The 16,127-nt window shown below is 44.5% G+C and overlaps 1 protein-coding gene across 1 annotated transcript in view; it reads left to right on the top strand.

Annotated features, from left to right (window-relative positions):
• Window positions 1–16,127, top strand: part of Lekr1 (leucine, glutamate and lysine rich 1) — a 162,831-nt gene that overhangs the window by 130,661 nt on the left and 16,043 nt on the right. The window contains exon 10 of the mRNA XM_032898288.1: window positions 932–1,025. Coding sequence (XP_032754179.1) covers window positions 932–1,025 — 94 coding nt within the window. The remainder of the gene's footprint in view (window positions 1–931; window positions 1,026–16,127) is intronic.

The following is a 16,127-nucleotide window of genomic DNA, read 5'->3' as shown; positions in this document are numbered from 1 at the left end:
TATGGTCCTTATCATAGCAACAGAAAGCAAACTATAACCACAGTTTACTATTTCATTTTCTTATGATCTGAAATGCATTCTCTTTCCTCCTAATTTTGGGTTTGGTTTGTTCTCTTTTGTTCTTTGACATGTAGCCATTGATGGCATATTTAAGCTTTTCTGTGACTCTCACCCACTTATTGATTATCATGAACTTGACTCTTAACACTCTATGCCTGCCCTGTCACAGAGTTTGGTGTATGTGTCTCCACTCTCATTTGTTTCAAGAAAAAATTAAATTCATTTCTTGATCATTGGTCTTTCAAGAATAAGTTATTTAACATACACTTGCATGTATAGTGTTGAAATTTTTCTTACTGATTTCTAATTTTATTGCAATATGATTGAAAAATACTTGATATGACTTCAGAGCTTTAAAAAAATGTTGTGTACATGGTAGGAGGTGTGTGTGTATGTGTGTGTGTGTGTGTGTGTGTGTGTGTGTGTTTGTGTCGGGGGGGCATGCATGAGCCATTGCACATATGTGGAGATATATGGAGGATAGCCTCAGGAATTGAACCTCGCCTTCCACTTCATTCGAGGCAGCTCCTTCTGTTCTCCACAGCAGATATGAAGCTAGCAGGCTTGAGAGCTTCTAGGTTCCGTGTGTCTTTGGGGTTCTAAACTCAGGTCCTCACACTTGTATGGCAAGCACTTTACCCACTGAGCATCTCCTCAGCCCTTGGCTTCTGGCCAACTGCTCTTGAATGGATGTGACATCAACGAGTGACAAGTCAGAGGTGACTGGGTTTCACTCCAAAGCAGTATCTATGCTGCTGAAGAGTAAGCATCTTGTGTTGTGAACAGATACCATCGGAGAAGACAGGAATTGCAGCTATGGATGATCATGAGGGCTGAGTCCCAACTCATATGTTGGGTTTGTGGTTTTCAGGGAACTGATGCTGGTTTCTCATCAGAAAAGCATCGAGCAGCTGCAGGAAACCCTGAGACAGAAGCTGCTGAACGATGACAGCTGGAGGGAGAAGGTAAGGCTGTGGCTGTCATCTGCATGTGTCATGTGTCATCTGCATTGCTTTTGAAATGTTGTATCCATCTGCCCAAAGACCGTTCCAGATAGGTGTCTTTGCTTTGGCAAATTCTTTTGAGTCCATCTGGAATTTCCAATTCCAAATATACAGAAGATATATGTATTTTCCAAAATATAAGACAATGTGGTAAAAAGTAAAAATGGGAAAATGAAAAAATAGATTTTATAATCCTGTAATCTTAGGACATTAGTTGGTTCTTATGATGCAGAAAACATTTTAATCTTTAAATATTTACTTTTTTCTAGCAAGTATCAGAATCTGAATTTGACCATATTTGTTAAACCACAGAAATACCAATAACTCTCATTTCTTTGCTTCAAAGATAAGAGAATAGAAATGATTTAAAATTATTAGCTATGAAATTTTGATCATTTTACTCTGGTAAAGTTAAATGAGCAAATATTCTCCTACTACTAAGAACTGTTTTCTCTCAGAGCATGAAAACAGTCCACTGTGGTCTTTGGACTTTGCTATATTTTTCAAGGATTCAACAAAAAAACGACTTAAATGTGTCTAAACATTGCAAGTCAGGCTCTTTAAGCTGTTAGTTCCTTCTTTCTCAGCAGCACAGTGCCTCCCTGACCCAAGCTTCAGCCCTCCTCACGGACCCCAGGCCCTCTCCCCTAGCTGTATCATTTGTTGCAACAAACTGGGGTAGTGCTGGGTTTGGAACCCAGAGCTATGAACGTGCTAGGCAAAGCACTACCCGAGAACTACACGCAGCCTCCAGCACACTAATTCCAGCACACATTTTCTCCATAACTGGAGCTTCCTGCTGAAATCCAGGGCGTGGGGGGGGGGGTAGCTGTGCTCCTTGTAATGTGTTCAGCTACTGTCAGATTCTTCTTGGGGATTGGATCCTACTGCTTGTAACCTCAGCCTCTTTCCAGCTGTTGGCTCCTCTTGCCGTTCCTCCCTATGCCGCCCTGCATATTGAAACCCCTTATGCACCGTTAATGGCTTTGCTGGATTCTAAATTTGCTACTTCATTTCTTGTGGTCAGACATTCTCAACCAGTACTAGCCTGTTATGAATCAATACTTTCTCCTTTGTCCTTAGATATCGGAGTATGACTATAAAATGACCATCTGGTTATGGTATTAACACACTTAGTACCTAATGCTGAGGCTGATGCACAAAGAATATGACTTTGAGGCCAGCCTGGACTGAAGAGAGCCTGTGTGAGGAAGGAAATCACTATTATACATGGGTGGGAATAAAATTTGGGACTGCGGGCTGGAGTTGCTGTAAATGCCTTAGAGTAGACCTATTCCTTCTTGTGTAACTCTCCCACTTATAGTTTTTGATGATTCTTGGTCTAGTTAGATGGTCTGTTCTTGTTCATTTCCCTGATCCTTATCATTTGATGTTTTAATACTCAAAAAGATGATCTCCCAACATGCATAAGGCTTTGGGTTCCATTCCAGCACCACCTAGACTATCAACCAAACAGTCCAAAACAGGAAGCATTTTAGTGACCAGACGTTAGAGTAGTTTGGGCACTGTGTGAAGACCTGGAGAAAGTCTGTCATGACCATGAGTCTTGAGATGGAAGCAGCTCTTTGGGAAGCAGTTGTGGATACTTATTATGAGACTGCTTAGACTCAGACCGCTGTGACAGAGTTACCAGGCTCAAGAGATGGCAGTCATCTTCTCCAACCCTAAGGTCTCATGGAGTGGATGTCCTACCTTTCCTGAGAAACCTTCCTGTTCACACCCCACTGAGGGTTTTGGGGTGCATTCTATTGAAGAAGAGCCTTTATGGATCATTCTAGTCCTGCTCAGAGATTAGGAAAATGCTGACTAGCATCTGACATTAAAAATTCAACGCTCTCACTTTGGACAAAGTCAGCCTGGTGGTATAAAGAATCCTGTGCAGTATCAGGATGGTTCCTCCTTAGTGCTTGTGGTCTCTACTCTGTGTCGCCGACCTCATGATGTCCTCCGGCATGTATAATCTCCTATAGTATAAAGTTGAGAAAACGTCACTCCATAATGAATGTTGCTATTTAACCAGCAGTAAATCATGATCAGACCGGTAAAACCAGAGAATAATAAGAATGTCTTAACTGTGTTAGCTATTAAGACTATGAATAAAAAGTTTCTTAAAAGTCCTCTCATGAGAATGGAGAATCACTCATGTGACATTGTCATCTCTCTTGGGTCACTGTGCCTTTGCATAGGAATGGAATGTTCTCTTTACAAATATGTAACACGCAAATTAGAAGAAACTTAATAACTTAAATGCTTTTAACATTTTTAAAAAGTAGATAGCAATTTGTGCCTGTGCTTAATTATTTTAGAGTATGTAAAAAACACATAATAGAATCAATAGTTGCTATGCAACAAAGAGAACACATTTTAACATAACTGTTTACTAATTGTCATGAATTTTTGTTTATTTTAAGTATTGCTTGGATACAAAGAAAGCAAATTAATGGGCATGATGAACCTTTGAAATTGGTTCCAAATGTGCAATATTGTTACTATTCATTTAAAATTTTATGATGAAAAAACCCTCTTGCAGCTTGAATAATTACATAACTAATTCGTATCACTTGTTGACACTCACTTTTCAGTATAGCAGACAAATTACAACTAAATATTTTCTTAGATTATTATTAACATATTACAGTCTAGAAACATTTCGGAAGTGTATTAATGACCTCATTTTTAGAATGTACACCTTTTGAAAACAAACAAAACCTTATTTCCTGACTAGAATAATCAAGTTGACAGTGGAGTAAACTTCAATAAATAATCATTTCTAAGTTTGTCAGGTTGACAGCTCACATTTTTAATCCCAACACTGGGGAGATAGAAACAGGAGAATCTCTGTGAATTTGAGGCCAGCACAGTCTACACAGAAGTGTTTCAGGTCAGCCAGGGCTGCATAGTGAGACTCTGCTCAACAAACAAACAATAGACGAGACAATCAATTCCAAATTAGAAGGAACATAGAAGAAACCTTGCCAATAGACAGTTCAAGTGGCCTAATGATTCCAAATGTGTTGTAATATGCTATCATCAATGAAGGAAAAAGTAGCACACAAAATACAAAGTTTGACAGGGATGAAGTTATTTATACATAATGTCACTTTTAATTGTCCCTAACAAACATATAACTAAAATAGTGAGGGTCTAATTTTTACAATTATTTTATGTAATTTTATTGATTGCTTTGATAAAATCTAAACATTTTAGATCTAGAATCATCTGCAAGGAATGTCTGACACAAACCATTAATCCAGATAATGAAATGGTCCCCATTCTTAGTGCGCTTACTGTACACCAGGCTTTGTGCTCAGTGCTTTTTATAAGTGTAATTTTTACAAGTTTAATTTTTATGACATCATTGTTCCAGTTCTACAGATGGAAATAAACCAGCCTGGGAGAAGTTAGGTAATATATCAAGGCTATAGAGCAAGAAAATGAGGTGGCATTCACTGCGTCCTCCAGTGTCTGTGTGCAGTTGCAGAGATCAGGTTTACTCTTCCGTCTGAACACATAAACCCCCCAAGGGGGAGAAAAACAGAGAACAGAGGTTCAAGGCACCTGACAGTGAAGGATGCTGGTGACAGTCCTGTGACTGTGGTAGTGTGGTCCCTCGACAGTCTGCAGGAGACCGGGGACAGGTTAAGCTTGGCATCTGCCTGGAGCTGAGGAGTCTGTGGAGATTAAAGTAGCAACAGCTCTCAAAGTAGTGTGTGCAGAACATTCTAGAGAGGAGGAGTGCTGCTGGGTGGTCTAGGACGTGCATGTGGGCAAGCTTTAGCCAGGGAAGGCCAATCTGAGAGAAATAAAGAACCAAACACTCACATACAACCAGGCTGTAGCCTCTTTTCACGAGACAGAAGCTGGCATTCTGTCATTGGACATTGTTAGGCCGAGATTCGATGGTGGTCTGATCCTAACAAATGTCAAATAAAAACCTAAAGTAAGTTGATTCTAAGACACTCCGCCATTCCCCAAGTAGATACTACACATGTTCATAGGAACACCAACCTCCAGATTCTGGAAGACAAACAGAAGTGAGCACAAGCAGTTACCAAGGTAAAATTCACAGTGCCTGGTGTCTAATCCATCATTCCCATACACAGAAAGAACTGGAAGAATAGGTCTCATAATGAAAAGAAAAACCAATGAGTACAAAACCAACCCAGATGGGCTGCAGAGTTGGCCTGGTCTCCCAGAGGACTCAGGTTCAGTTCCCAGCAGTCACATGGTAGCTCACAGCTGTCTGTTACTCTAGTACCAAGGGATCTAATGCTTTCTTCTGGCATTTATGGGTACTGCATTTGCATGCTACACATACACTGACATACATGTAGCACACCACTATACTCATAACATAAAAATAAATATTTTAAATGACTCAGAAAGATTCAGATGCAAAAATGGAAGAATGTTAAAACAGTTGGTGTGAGTGTTTGCCATGTCTAAGAGGTAAAGGGAAATTTTATCATGTTTAGTTAATCAAGTTTGGTCATGCAAGCCATAAACAGGATGTAAATTGAAAACTGTAAGAGCACATTAGACAACAGTACATTGGATTAATAGAAAGTTAGACGTCTGACAGGAAAAGTACAGTGCACCTGAAAACACAGGAAATAGAAAGAAACGCTTTTCTATTAAGATAAGATTTTCTTTTAAAGTCTCAAAGAGCAAAAAGCGGAGCATGGGGGATGGGTGTGGTGAGATAAACCCAGGTGGCCTGGTACCTGCAGTTAGAATCCTTGGAGAGCAGAGAGAGCGGAGACACAAGTGTCTGAATAGATGATGGTGATGTCGGTGAATTAAGTGAAAATAGATTTACACAGCTCAACAGACCATAAGCACCGGAAAGCAAACACATCAAAGGACATTGGAATCCAAATTCTCTGCCTCCCCAGATAAACTTTCCTCCCTTCCTTCCTTCCTCCCTCCCTTCCTTCCTTCCTTCCTCCCTCCCTCCCTCCCTTCCTTTCCTTCCTTCCTTCCTCCCTTCCTTCCTTCCTTCCTTCCTTCCTTCCTTCCTTCCCTTCCTTTCCTTCCTTCCTTCCTTCCTCCCTCCCTTCCTCCCTTCCTCCCCCCCCCCCTTCTCTTCCTTCCTCCCCTCCCCCCTTCCCTTCCCATCCCTCCTCCTCCCTTCCTCCCTCCCTCCCTCCCTCCCTCCCTCCCTTCCTCCCTCCCTTCCTCCCTCCTCCCTCCCTCCCTTCCCTCCCTCCTCCCTCCCTCCCTCCCTTCCTCCCTCCCTCCCTTCCTCCCTCCCTCCCTCCCTTCCTTCCTCCCCCTTCCTCCCTCCCTTCCTCCCTCCCTCCCTTCCTTCCTCCCTCCCTCCCTCCCTCCCCCCCTCCCTCCTCCCTCCCTCCTCCCTTCCTCCCTCCCTTCCCCCCTCCCTCCCTCCCCCTCCCCCTTCCTTCCTCCCTTCCCTCCCCTCCTCCCTTCCTTCCTCCCTTCCTTCCTTCCTTCCTTCCTCCCCTCCCTCCCTCCTTCCTTCCCTCCCCCCCTCCCCCCCTCCCTCCTTCCCTCCCTCCCTCCCTCCTCCCTCCCCTCCCTCCTTCCTCCCCTCCCTCCCTCCCCCTTCCTCCCTCCTTCCTTCCTCCCTCCCCTCCCTCCTCCCTTCCTCCCTTCCTCCCCTCCTCCCTCCTCCCTCCTCCCTCCCTCCCTCCCCCTTCTTCCTTCCTCCTCCCTCCCCCTCCCCTCCTCCTCCTTCCTTCCTCCTTCCCCTCCTTCCTCCCTCCTCCCTCCCTTCCTCCTCCCTCCCTCCCTCCCTTCCTTCCTCCCTTCCTCCCTCCCTTCCTCCCTTCCCTCCCTCCCTTCCTTCCTCCCTCCCTTCCTCCCTCCCTTCCTCCCTCCCTTCCTCTCCCTTCCTCCCTCCCTCCCTCCCTTCCCTCCCTTCCCTCCCTCCCTCCCTCCCTCCCTCCCTCCCTCCCTCCCTCCCTCCCTCCCTCCCTCCCTCCCTCCCCCCTCCCTCCCTCCCTCCCTTCCTCCCTCCCTTCCTTCCTCCCTCCCTCCCTTCCTCCCTTTCTTCCGTATCAGGAGACTGGAAAGTTGGAGAGAGGTAACAAGTATTTACCACTCTTCTAAAGGGCCAGGTTCAGTTCCCAGCACCAGTGCTGGACTGCTCACAGCCATCTGTAGCTCTAGCTCCAGGGGATCTGACGTCTGTGGCCTCTGCAGCCTCCCATGCTTACGTACACAACCCCACATGCAGACACATTGACATAAGTAAAAATAAAATATATATTGATTACAGTTCCCTTCCCTCTACAGTATTCCCTTCACCCTAGCAGTATTGAATGTGAGTTCCATGTCATGGGGTGGGCCTTAAGTCAAATCAGGTGTGATTGTTTGAATAAGAATGGCTCCCAGTTTCTCCACACTTCCCATCCAGATGTCATCTCTTTCTCTCTCTTTCATTAGAAAAACTGACTTCGAAGGGAGTATAATACAATGTAATATATAAAACAAAAACCAACTCTGTGGAGTTGAATGAAACAAACAAACAAAAGGAAAAGAGCCCATTTCCACTAGTTCAGCTATTCAGGAATCCAGTAAGAACACTAAGCTGGAAGCCATAATATACACGTAAAGGGCCTGGTGCAGAGCCTGCCTGTGCATGCTGTCTCAGTCTCTGTGAGTTCTGATGAACTTCTCTCGTGTTGAGTTAGAAGGATTTTCCCAACATCCTCCATGCCCCTTGGCTCTTACACTCTTTCCACCTCATTTTCCTCAGGGTTCCTGAGGGAAGGGATTTGCTAGGAATACCCCATTTAGGGCTCTCATCTCTGCATAATGTTCAGCTGCGAGTCTGTAAAATTTGTCCCCTTCTGCTGCAGGAAGAAGTTCCTCTGTGATAGCTGAGCAAGGCACTGAGCTATGAGTCTAGCATTAGGAGTAATGTTTATCAGTACAATTTGTTTTTGTTTTAGTACATTTTCGGTTTTGCCCTAGGTCCCTGGACTATCTAGTGTCAGGTTCTTGGTCACCCTAGCAGTATTAAATATGAGTTCCATCTCCTGGAGTGGGCCTTAAGTCAAATCAGGTGTGATGGTTTGAATGAGACTGGCTCCCACAGACTCATTTGAATGCATGGTCAGCAGGGAGTGGTATTATTTGAAAGAATTAAGAAGTGTGGCCTTATTAGAGGAAGAACACAACTGTGGGAAGGCTTTGGGGCTTCAGAAGCCCACACTGGGTCAGTGCTTTCTTCCTGCTGTCTGCTGAGCCAGTGTAGAGCTCTGAAGATAGTTTTTCAGCACCACTCTGCCTGCAGGCTTCCTTCCCACTCTGCTGACAAATGCACTAAGCCTCTGACACTGTAAGCAAGCCCAACCAAAAGATTCCTCTAAGAGTTGCCATGGCCATAGTATCTCTCCACAACAACAAACACAGACTGTGACAGTCGGTTACTCACACAAGCATTGTGCCACCATTGCACTAGCATATCTTACAGGTAGGACACCATTGTCATTCTAAGGGTTTGCAACAGGGTTGATTTTTGTTTCTTTTTTGGTAGTGAACAGAGTATCTTCCTCTGTCAAAGATGCTAGAATGTGTGAGTGAAGGTTCTAGGTAGGCACCAGCTCACCTTCTCCATGCTGGATGAGTTGTATAGATGACGTCTTCAGCAATAAAGCTTAACCATCAATTTGTAGAGAGCAACCTATAGTCTTGGCAGCAGACTGGGTTGTTTGGGGGTTCCCATGGGACCCATTTGACCAACAACTCAATTGTTGGTCCTGTATCCAGAAGCTTTGTTTGGTGACAAGAGATGGCCAGTTGGGACTCTTTTCTCCCCTATTATTTGGTGATTTCCACTAGATCACCTTTGTATAAGTATATATTTTAGGAAGGTTCCCCTCTACTCAGTAAACATACTACCCCTCAAATGCACCTTAATTTCAGCTGTCTCTCCCTCATACCCCTTCTCCCCAGCCTGCTCCGGTACATACATCTATAGCTATGTATTCTATTTCTCCTTTCTAATGAGAGCTATCTTCCCCTTAGTCCCGTGGGACCGTGAAAGCTAAGAGTGGTCCCTGGTTGAGCTAAGGAGACCCTGAAGGGACAGTAGGAGCTTTGCCTGCTCCCAGGTACCAGGACTCTGTCACTAGCTGTAGACACACACACACACACACACACACACACACACACACACACACACACACGAGATTTGTGGCCATCAGCCAGGTAAGGCAACGCCCCCAAGCCCCTCTACATGTAGAGGACGCGTGACCTGTGCTCTGGGTAGGCTCAAAGACAGATCTTCATTATACTGAGGTACCTAAAGGCCTGGAGGCCTAGCGAATCACCTTTCCTTCAGACACTCCTCTCTGCAAAAGGTGTTTAAGCTTGGGCCCACCCTGAGAAGTGGGGTATGGTTTTACTCATCCACTTTCCACCATGACAATAAATGCCTTAAAACCATGGACTGCCTCTTTTCATTGGGGTCCTCCGTGGAGAGCAGTGGAGAAGGCCTTTGCCTACAGAGCCTCTAGTCTCCCACAGAAAGCTCCTCTGCACTCTCAGCCAGGACCACCACTGAGCCCACGCCTTAAACCAAGGACAACACCAGGGGACTAGCTGGAGCCCTCCTTCCCCCTTCCCCACTTGGCCCCAGGCTAGATCCAGTGCAAAGGTTCCCAGTCAGTTCTCAGCTCTTCCAAGGCTCCCAGCAGCAGGCCTGGGAACCCCTGTGCCAGCGCCCACTGTCCTGTGTCTCAGACTTAGACTATGCTTCCCTACCTCTGGAATGATGTCACAGGCCTACACCCACATCGTGACAGCGTTGGGTAAGCTCGATCAAAACTTCCCGCATTCCACCTCCCTGAGTGGCCGTGCCCTGTGGCAGAGCAGACTCGGGACCCATAACCCTACTTAGCTCCTTACTCTATATCTAGTTTCTTGGGTCTACAGATTGCAGCTTGTCATCACTGACTCAATAGATAATACCCACATCTGAGTGAATACATAGCATATTTGTTTTTCTGAGTCTGGGATACCACACTAAGGATGATTTTTTTTCTAGTTCTATCTATTTACCTGGGAATTTACAATTATTTTGTTGTGTAAAGGCACCACATTTTTTTAAATCCATTCTTCTGTTGAGGAGCATCTAAGTTCTGTTTTATTTCTGTCTATTATGACTTTAGCAACAGTGAACATGGCCAAGTGTCTGTGTGGCAGGATGAATGTCCTTTGGGTATATGCCCAAGAGTTGTATAGCTGGGTCTAAGGCACATGAGTCCCATCTTCCTAAGAAACCACCACACTGATTTCCACTTGTGCTCCCACTAGCAATGGAGTGTCCCCTTATGCCATATCCTCACCAGATGCTGGCACTTGTTCTACTGGTCTTCGCCCTTCTGACAGGTATAAGATAGACTCTCAAAGTCATTTTGATTTGCAGTTTCCTGATGGCCAAGGTGGTTGGATATTTCTCAGCCATTTGAGATTCCTGTTTTGAGAATTCTGTTTAGATCTGTACCCCATTTTTTAATGCTTTATATATTTTGGATATTAGTTACCCCCCAGTGTGATGTGTACCAGTAAAACTCTTTTCCCATTCTGTAGGCTGCCCACTTTGGATGACAGTGTCCTTTGCCAGCAGAAGCTTCTTGGTTCGATGAGGCTCCACTTATTAATTATGTATCTAAGAGCCTCTGGTAGTTCATAGGCTGTAGAGAGGCTTTTCCTGTTCCAGTGAATCCAAGGCTCTTCTCCACTTCCTCTTCTGTCAGGCTCAGTGAACCTGGTTTTATGTTGAGGTCTTTGATCCATTTAGAGTTGAGTTTTGTGCAGGGTGATAAGTATGGACATAGTTGAATTCTTTTACACGTAGCTCCCAGTTTGTCGAGTGCCATTTGTTGAAGATGTTGGCCTTCCCCAGTGTATCTGGCTTATCTGTCAAAACTCATGTGTCTGTAGACATATGGATTTATGTCCAGATTTTCAATTCTATTTCATTGATTGATATGTCTGGTTTTATGCTGATATCATGCTGGTTTTGTTACTATAGCTCTGTAGTACAACTTACAAATGACAAAATAAAAAAACAAAAACAAAACAAAACCCTAGTGGTGCAGCTCAGTAGTGGAGTGCTTACCTAGAAAGAGCAAGACCCGTCCCTGGGACCACAAAAGATACTACCAGGGACAAAAACCATTTCATAATGATAAAGGGTCTTTTCAGTAAAAGAACATAATAATCCTAAATGCTCAAATGAGTTCAAACCCCCAGCACCCATGTTAAAAGCTAGGCCTTGCCTCTCACTGTGGGATGCAGAGGGAGGCGTTTGCTTCAGCTTGCTGACTGCCAGCCCAGCCCCAAATTCATTGAAAGATCCTGCATCAAGGGAGTAAGATGGAGAGCAGGACACTCCGTGTGTCTCTCTGGCTTCTGCATGTGTCTCATGGGTGCACCTATATACCATACACAGTCATACACACAGAGTATATATAAAATTACATATAAAATTATATACACCGTATATAAGTACATGAAATAAAACCTGATAGAACTACAAGGAGAAAATGAGATGCACAGTCTAGAAGTTAGAATCTTTCTCTTAATAATAGATATAAAAATGGTCAAAACCCAGGAGGAATATATAGTTTGGGACATTGCATATGAATTTATTTTTAAAAGCTACACTGAAGAATACTATTAACAAACTTGATACAAGGCGTCTGTAGTACCCTCCACTACCCAATACTATACATATTATTCTCATTTGCACACAAAGCACTCACCGAGAAACGGACCGTAGTTGATGTTACACATTTTAAAGGAACTAAGACCAAGTATTTTCTCCGACCACAATGAAGTTAAATGAAAGTCATTAATAGAAATATTTTAGTATTTTGAAACTAAAAAAAGAAACCAACTTTAACAGCTTGCTGTGTAGGATGCGGGGAGACAGGCTTTATGGACGTGTCAAGCCACTGAGCCCAGGAACAGTGGCTGCATACCTGCCCGCTGGGCCGGTGGTCATCGTGGTGGGTGGCTTAACCTCCTCGAAGCTGTTTCACCTGTTTTCTCCTTTACCAATGTTTTATTAGTGTGCAAAGTAATGGGTCTGATTATAGCAGTTCATGCTCCCTCTGAGCCTCCTCCTCGCTCTAAACAGCGGGAAATAAGGCTTTCAAACAGCATTTGATCTTAACATTTGGAAGGTAGTACAACACTTGATTTCTGGGAGATATGTTTTCACAAATGATCTGTGCATTGTCAGACAGAAATGATTGGTCTGACTCCTGCTCTGGCATCTGAAATTCTAACTGGTTTGAACAGTAGTGGCGAGTAACTGTCAGTTCCGCCATCACATGGGCATTGCCTCCTGTGGATGAGAAAGAACAACAGAATCAGCCACAAAACTTTCACTTAGGAAAGTGAAAAGATAGTACTTTGTACATCAATATTAGATACATATTGTAAAAAATATACTAATAATGTTTTTCAGTAACAAACACAAAAGGAACTCCAGAAGCAACCTCTAGAGTGTTCTGGAGTCCCCTGGAAGCCTTTAGCAAGGATGGGGGTTGAGCCAGGAGAGGACACAGATGAATGAAAAACAAAATTAAAGCCTGGGCATTGTACCCAGGTTTTACTTTGTGTAATTTCTGAGTTTGCATAATATTTATGCTATTTTTTTAGAAATCTGTTTCCCCACAAATGCTAAAATAACTTAGTTATTACATAAAAAGTAATTTGTGCTTTATTTGAACACCATCAGCAAAATGGTTTAATTTGCACAAAACCTGTCTTGCCTTCTAAGTAACTCTGCCTGTTTATATGAAAACATAAGCAGACACTTGCCTGAATTCATCTCCTCAATGGTTAGTAATAGAGTTAGGTAATTCACTGTGTCATTTTCCTCTCATGACAAAGTTGGTAGCCTTGTGCTGTGGTGACACCCAGTTGCAGCTTCCCTCAAGTTTGTGCACACTAGAAGCAAACTGGTACTGGTCGGCTACTCTCTTCCTCTTTCCCAATCCCCATTCGTCCTTTCTCTCTTCCTCCTTTTCCTGTAATAGCCCTAAGGTGAGAGGATCCACATGCGGAAACAGGATGGAGCCCTCTGCTCACTAAGGTGCCGGCCACCATCAACCTTTCCTTCCTGCTCCAGCTTTTTAGTCCATCTATAGCCAGAACCCACTGATGTCCTACGCAATCGCTTGTCTACGAACAGAATTAAGGAAATTCCTTCCTGAAAAAGTTCTTCCAAAGCCCTTGTCATCTAGTTTGTCGTTTTTCCTGCCCCTCGTACTTTATGTAATTTTACAAGATATATAGAGTCTGTCCTAAAATAATCACTGACATCTACCAATCAGCCATACGGGTTTACAAGATAGAGTCTGTCCTAAGACAATTACTGAAATCTACCATCAACCATATGGGTTTCTTTTTCAGTTTACCACTCGGTATTTAAATGCTTGAGGTGCTGGAGATAGAGTTTAGTGGCAGAGCTCGTTCTAACTCACATGAAGTCCTAGATTCAACACCCAGCCCCAGTGCAAAGATTGGAGAGAGAAGAGTGGGACGGGAAAAGGAGAAGGGGGGCATGAAGAAAGGTAAAGAAGGGAGAAAAGAAAGCACGGGGCAAAAAAGAAATTCAAGTTGCTTTTTAAAACACAGTGAGCAACTTATAAACTAGTAACACTTAAGGTTGTGCCTCGAACTTCTCATGTTTTGGAAAGCGTTTCTTCCTCTGGAGTTGTTGGCTTCTCCATCCCCACCCAGTCTGGCTGAAGTGCAGTAGTCAATGGTGAAAGCACTGGGAGCCGGGATGGAGAAAGCCAAAAGATGCTGAGTTCAGGCTGCATCCGGTAGAGTCCTGGCCAGGGAAAAGGGAGCCGGAATCCAGCCTGCACATGCTTACCAAGCACACGCCCTGCGTGGGATATTTTCACCTAAGGAAAGGGATTCCCTGTCAGCCCACACGAAGGAGTCCTGTAGGCTGGTGGTAGACTAGGAAAAAGCTCATGTGAGAAGTTCTGTTTGTTTGTTTTTTTTTAATTAATGCGTTAAGAAACCACTAAGAGTCCCAGGACCCAGTGGGGATGACATTAGCCTAAATACACAACAAAGAGAAGAGAGAACCTGCAGAGACCACATCCAGTGGATAGGCACTGCCCCTGGTTAGAGGGATGAGGCCATCCATCCAACTCAAAAATATTAATCCAGAATGGTTCCTGTCTAAAGGAAATACAAAGAGTGGAGCAGAGACTGAAGGAAAGGCCATCCAGAGACCGCCCCACCTAGGGATCCATCCCATCTGCAGACACCAAACCCAGACACTATTGCTGACACCAAGAAGTGCTTGCTGACAGGAGCCTGATAGCTGTCTCCTGAGAGCTTCTACCAGACCTGACTAATACAAATGCAGACACTCACAGCCAACCATCAGACTGAGCACAGGGCCCCCAGTGGAGTTATGGCAAAGACTGAAGGAGCTGAAGGGTTCGTAACCCTGTAGGAAAAACAATATCGACTAACCGACACCCTCCCCCACAAGCTTCCAAGGACTAAACCACCAACCAAAGAGTACACATAGAGGGACCCATGGCTCCAGCTGCGTTTGTAGCAGAGAATGGCCTTGTCAGGCATCAATGGGAGTAGAGACCCTTGATCTTATGGAGCCTTGAAGTCCCAGTGTAGGGGGAAGCTAGGGAAATGAGGCAGGAGTGGATGGGTGGGTGGGAGAGCACCCTCATAGAGGCAGGGGGATGGGAATGGGATAGAGGGTTTGTAGAGGAGAAACTGTGAAGGGGAGCATTTGAAATCTAAATGAATAAAATATCCAATAAAAAAGAGAAACTAAAAGAGAATAAAATAATATATACTTTGTGAAGCATGCTATGTCATACAGAACATGGACTGGAGAACATCCTTTGTCAGGAGAATTAGTATAGTGGAAAGAGAGGCATAATAGAATGGGTTGAAGACTTCTTTTTTTGGGTGTAGATGGGAGGGAAATAGCTGGGAAGATGCTGTGCTGTGTCCAGACATAGGGAAAGTGAGGAAGAAGTAGTCCTTAGGGCCACTGTCAAGACTCCTACACCATGAAGTCTACTTGGGAGTTGTGCACCTAGAGGCAGGCGGTCATGAGCGTCTGATCTTCAGCAAGTGCTGACCCCTCAAGGTCACTAATAACCTTTCCCCAAACAATGTAAAAATGTGTTTTCAGAGAGCCAAATATCTCTTATTGTGTCTATATTTTACCAGTTCTGTCCTCTGGGCAGATCCTGGGTCTGGTCTCTTAACTCACATGATTATCTAAAGGGCTTCCTGTAAAGTTTGTTAACAAACTTTCTATGTCCTGGTATCTCAGTTCAGGGATCCCACTAGAAATTCAGGTTGCCCCCATTCCTTCTTCAAATGACCAGCATCACAGAAACAGTACGGGTTAGCAGTCTCTTCCCAGTTTACCTGGCATCCACCACACACCCCAGAGAATTTATCAGTTTGGCATGGCAGTGTAGACCTGGAGCTGACCCATGCTGGGATTTCCTCTCTGATCTCAGAAGATGAAGTCTGCAGTGAGCGACTCGGTTCCTCACAGGTTTCTTGTCTCCTGCTCTAGTAGGCAGAGCCAAAGCCAGTAGTTAAACCCACATGGAGGGAGATGTTGGCTGAACCACAGGAAAAACTGCTCAATGCTTAGAGATGGAAACGCCTGCTGGGGAAGGAGTAAGTATGGTTTCGTGAGGTGTGAGGCACTGTGGGACCTCCTTCCATGTCAGTTCTCGGGCAGAGACTGGGGCTTGAACGTGGAAGCAGTCTCCATGGGCTGTTGAGTTCTTGCCCATCCGACAGCCTTACAAGGACGCTTGGCCTCATTTAATCCTCATAAAGGCCCCCAAAGGAACTGGTTATAACCCCACCAGGAGAGCTTATGGTCACAAGCTGAAGGTCACACCACCAGCAAGCGTCAGGTCCATCTCAGACTAAAGTCCTTATTGTTTTTTCCACAGTTCCCTGAGGCGTGAGAGACTGAACCAGGGATTTCTAAAGTCCCTGCCAGCCCTGTGATTCCATCGGAATCTTCATGTG

This window comes from Rattus rattus, chromosome 3, assembly GCF_011064425.1.
Source record: "Rattus rattus isolate New Zealand chromosome 3, Rrattus_CSIRO_v1, whole genome shotgun sequence".
NCBI lineage: Eukaryota > Metazoa > Chordata > Mammalia > Rodentia > Muridae > Rattus > Rattus rattus.
Note: the sequence above shows the minus strand (reverse complement) of the source record. Positions and strands in the feature narration are given on the sequence as shown.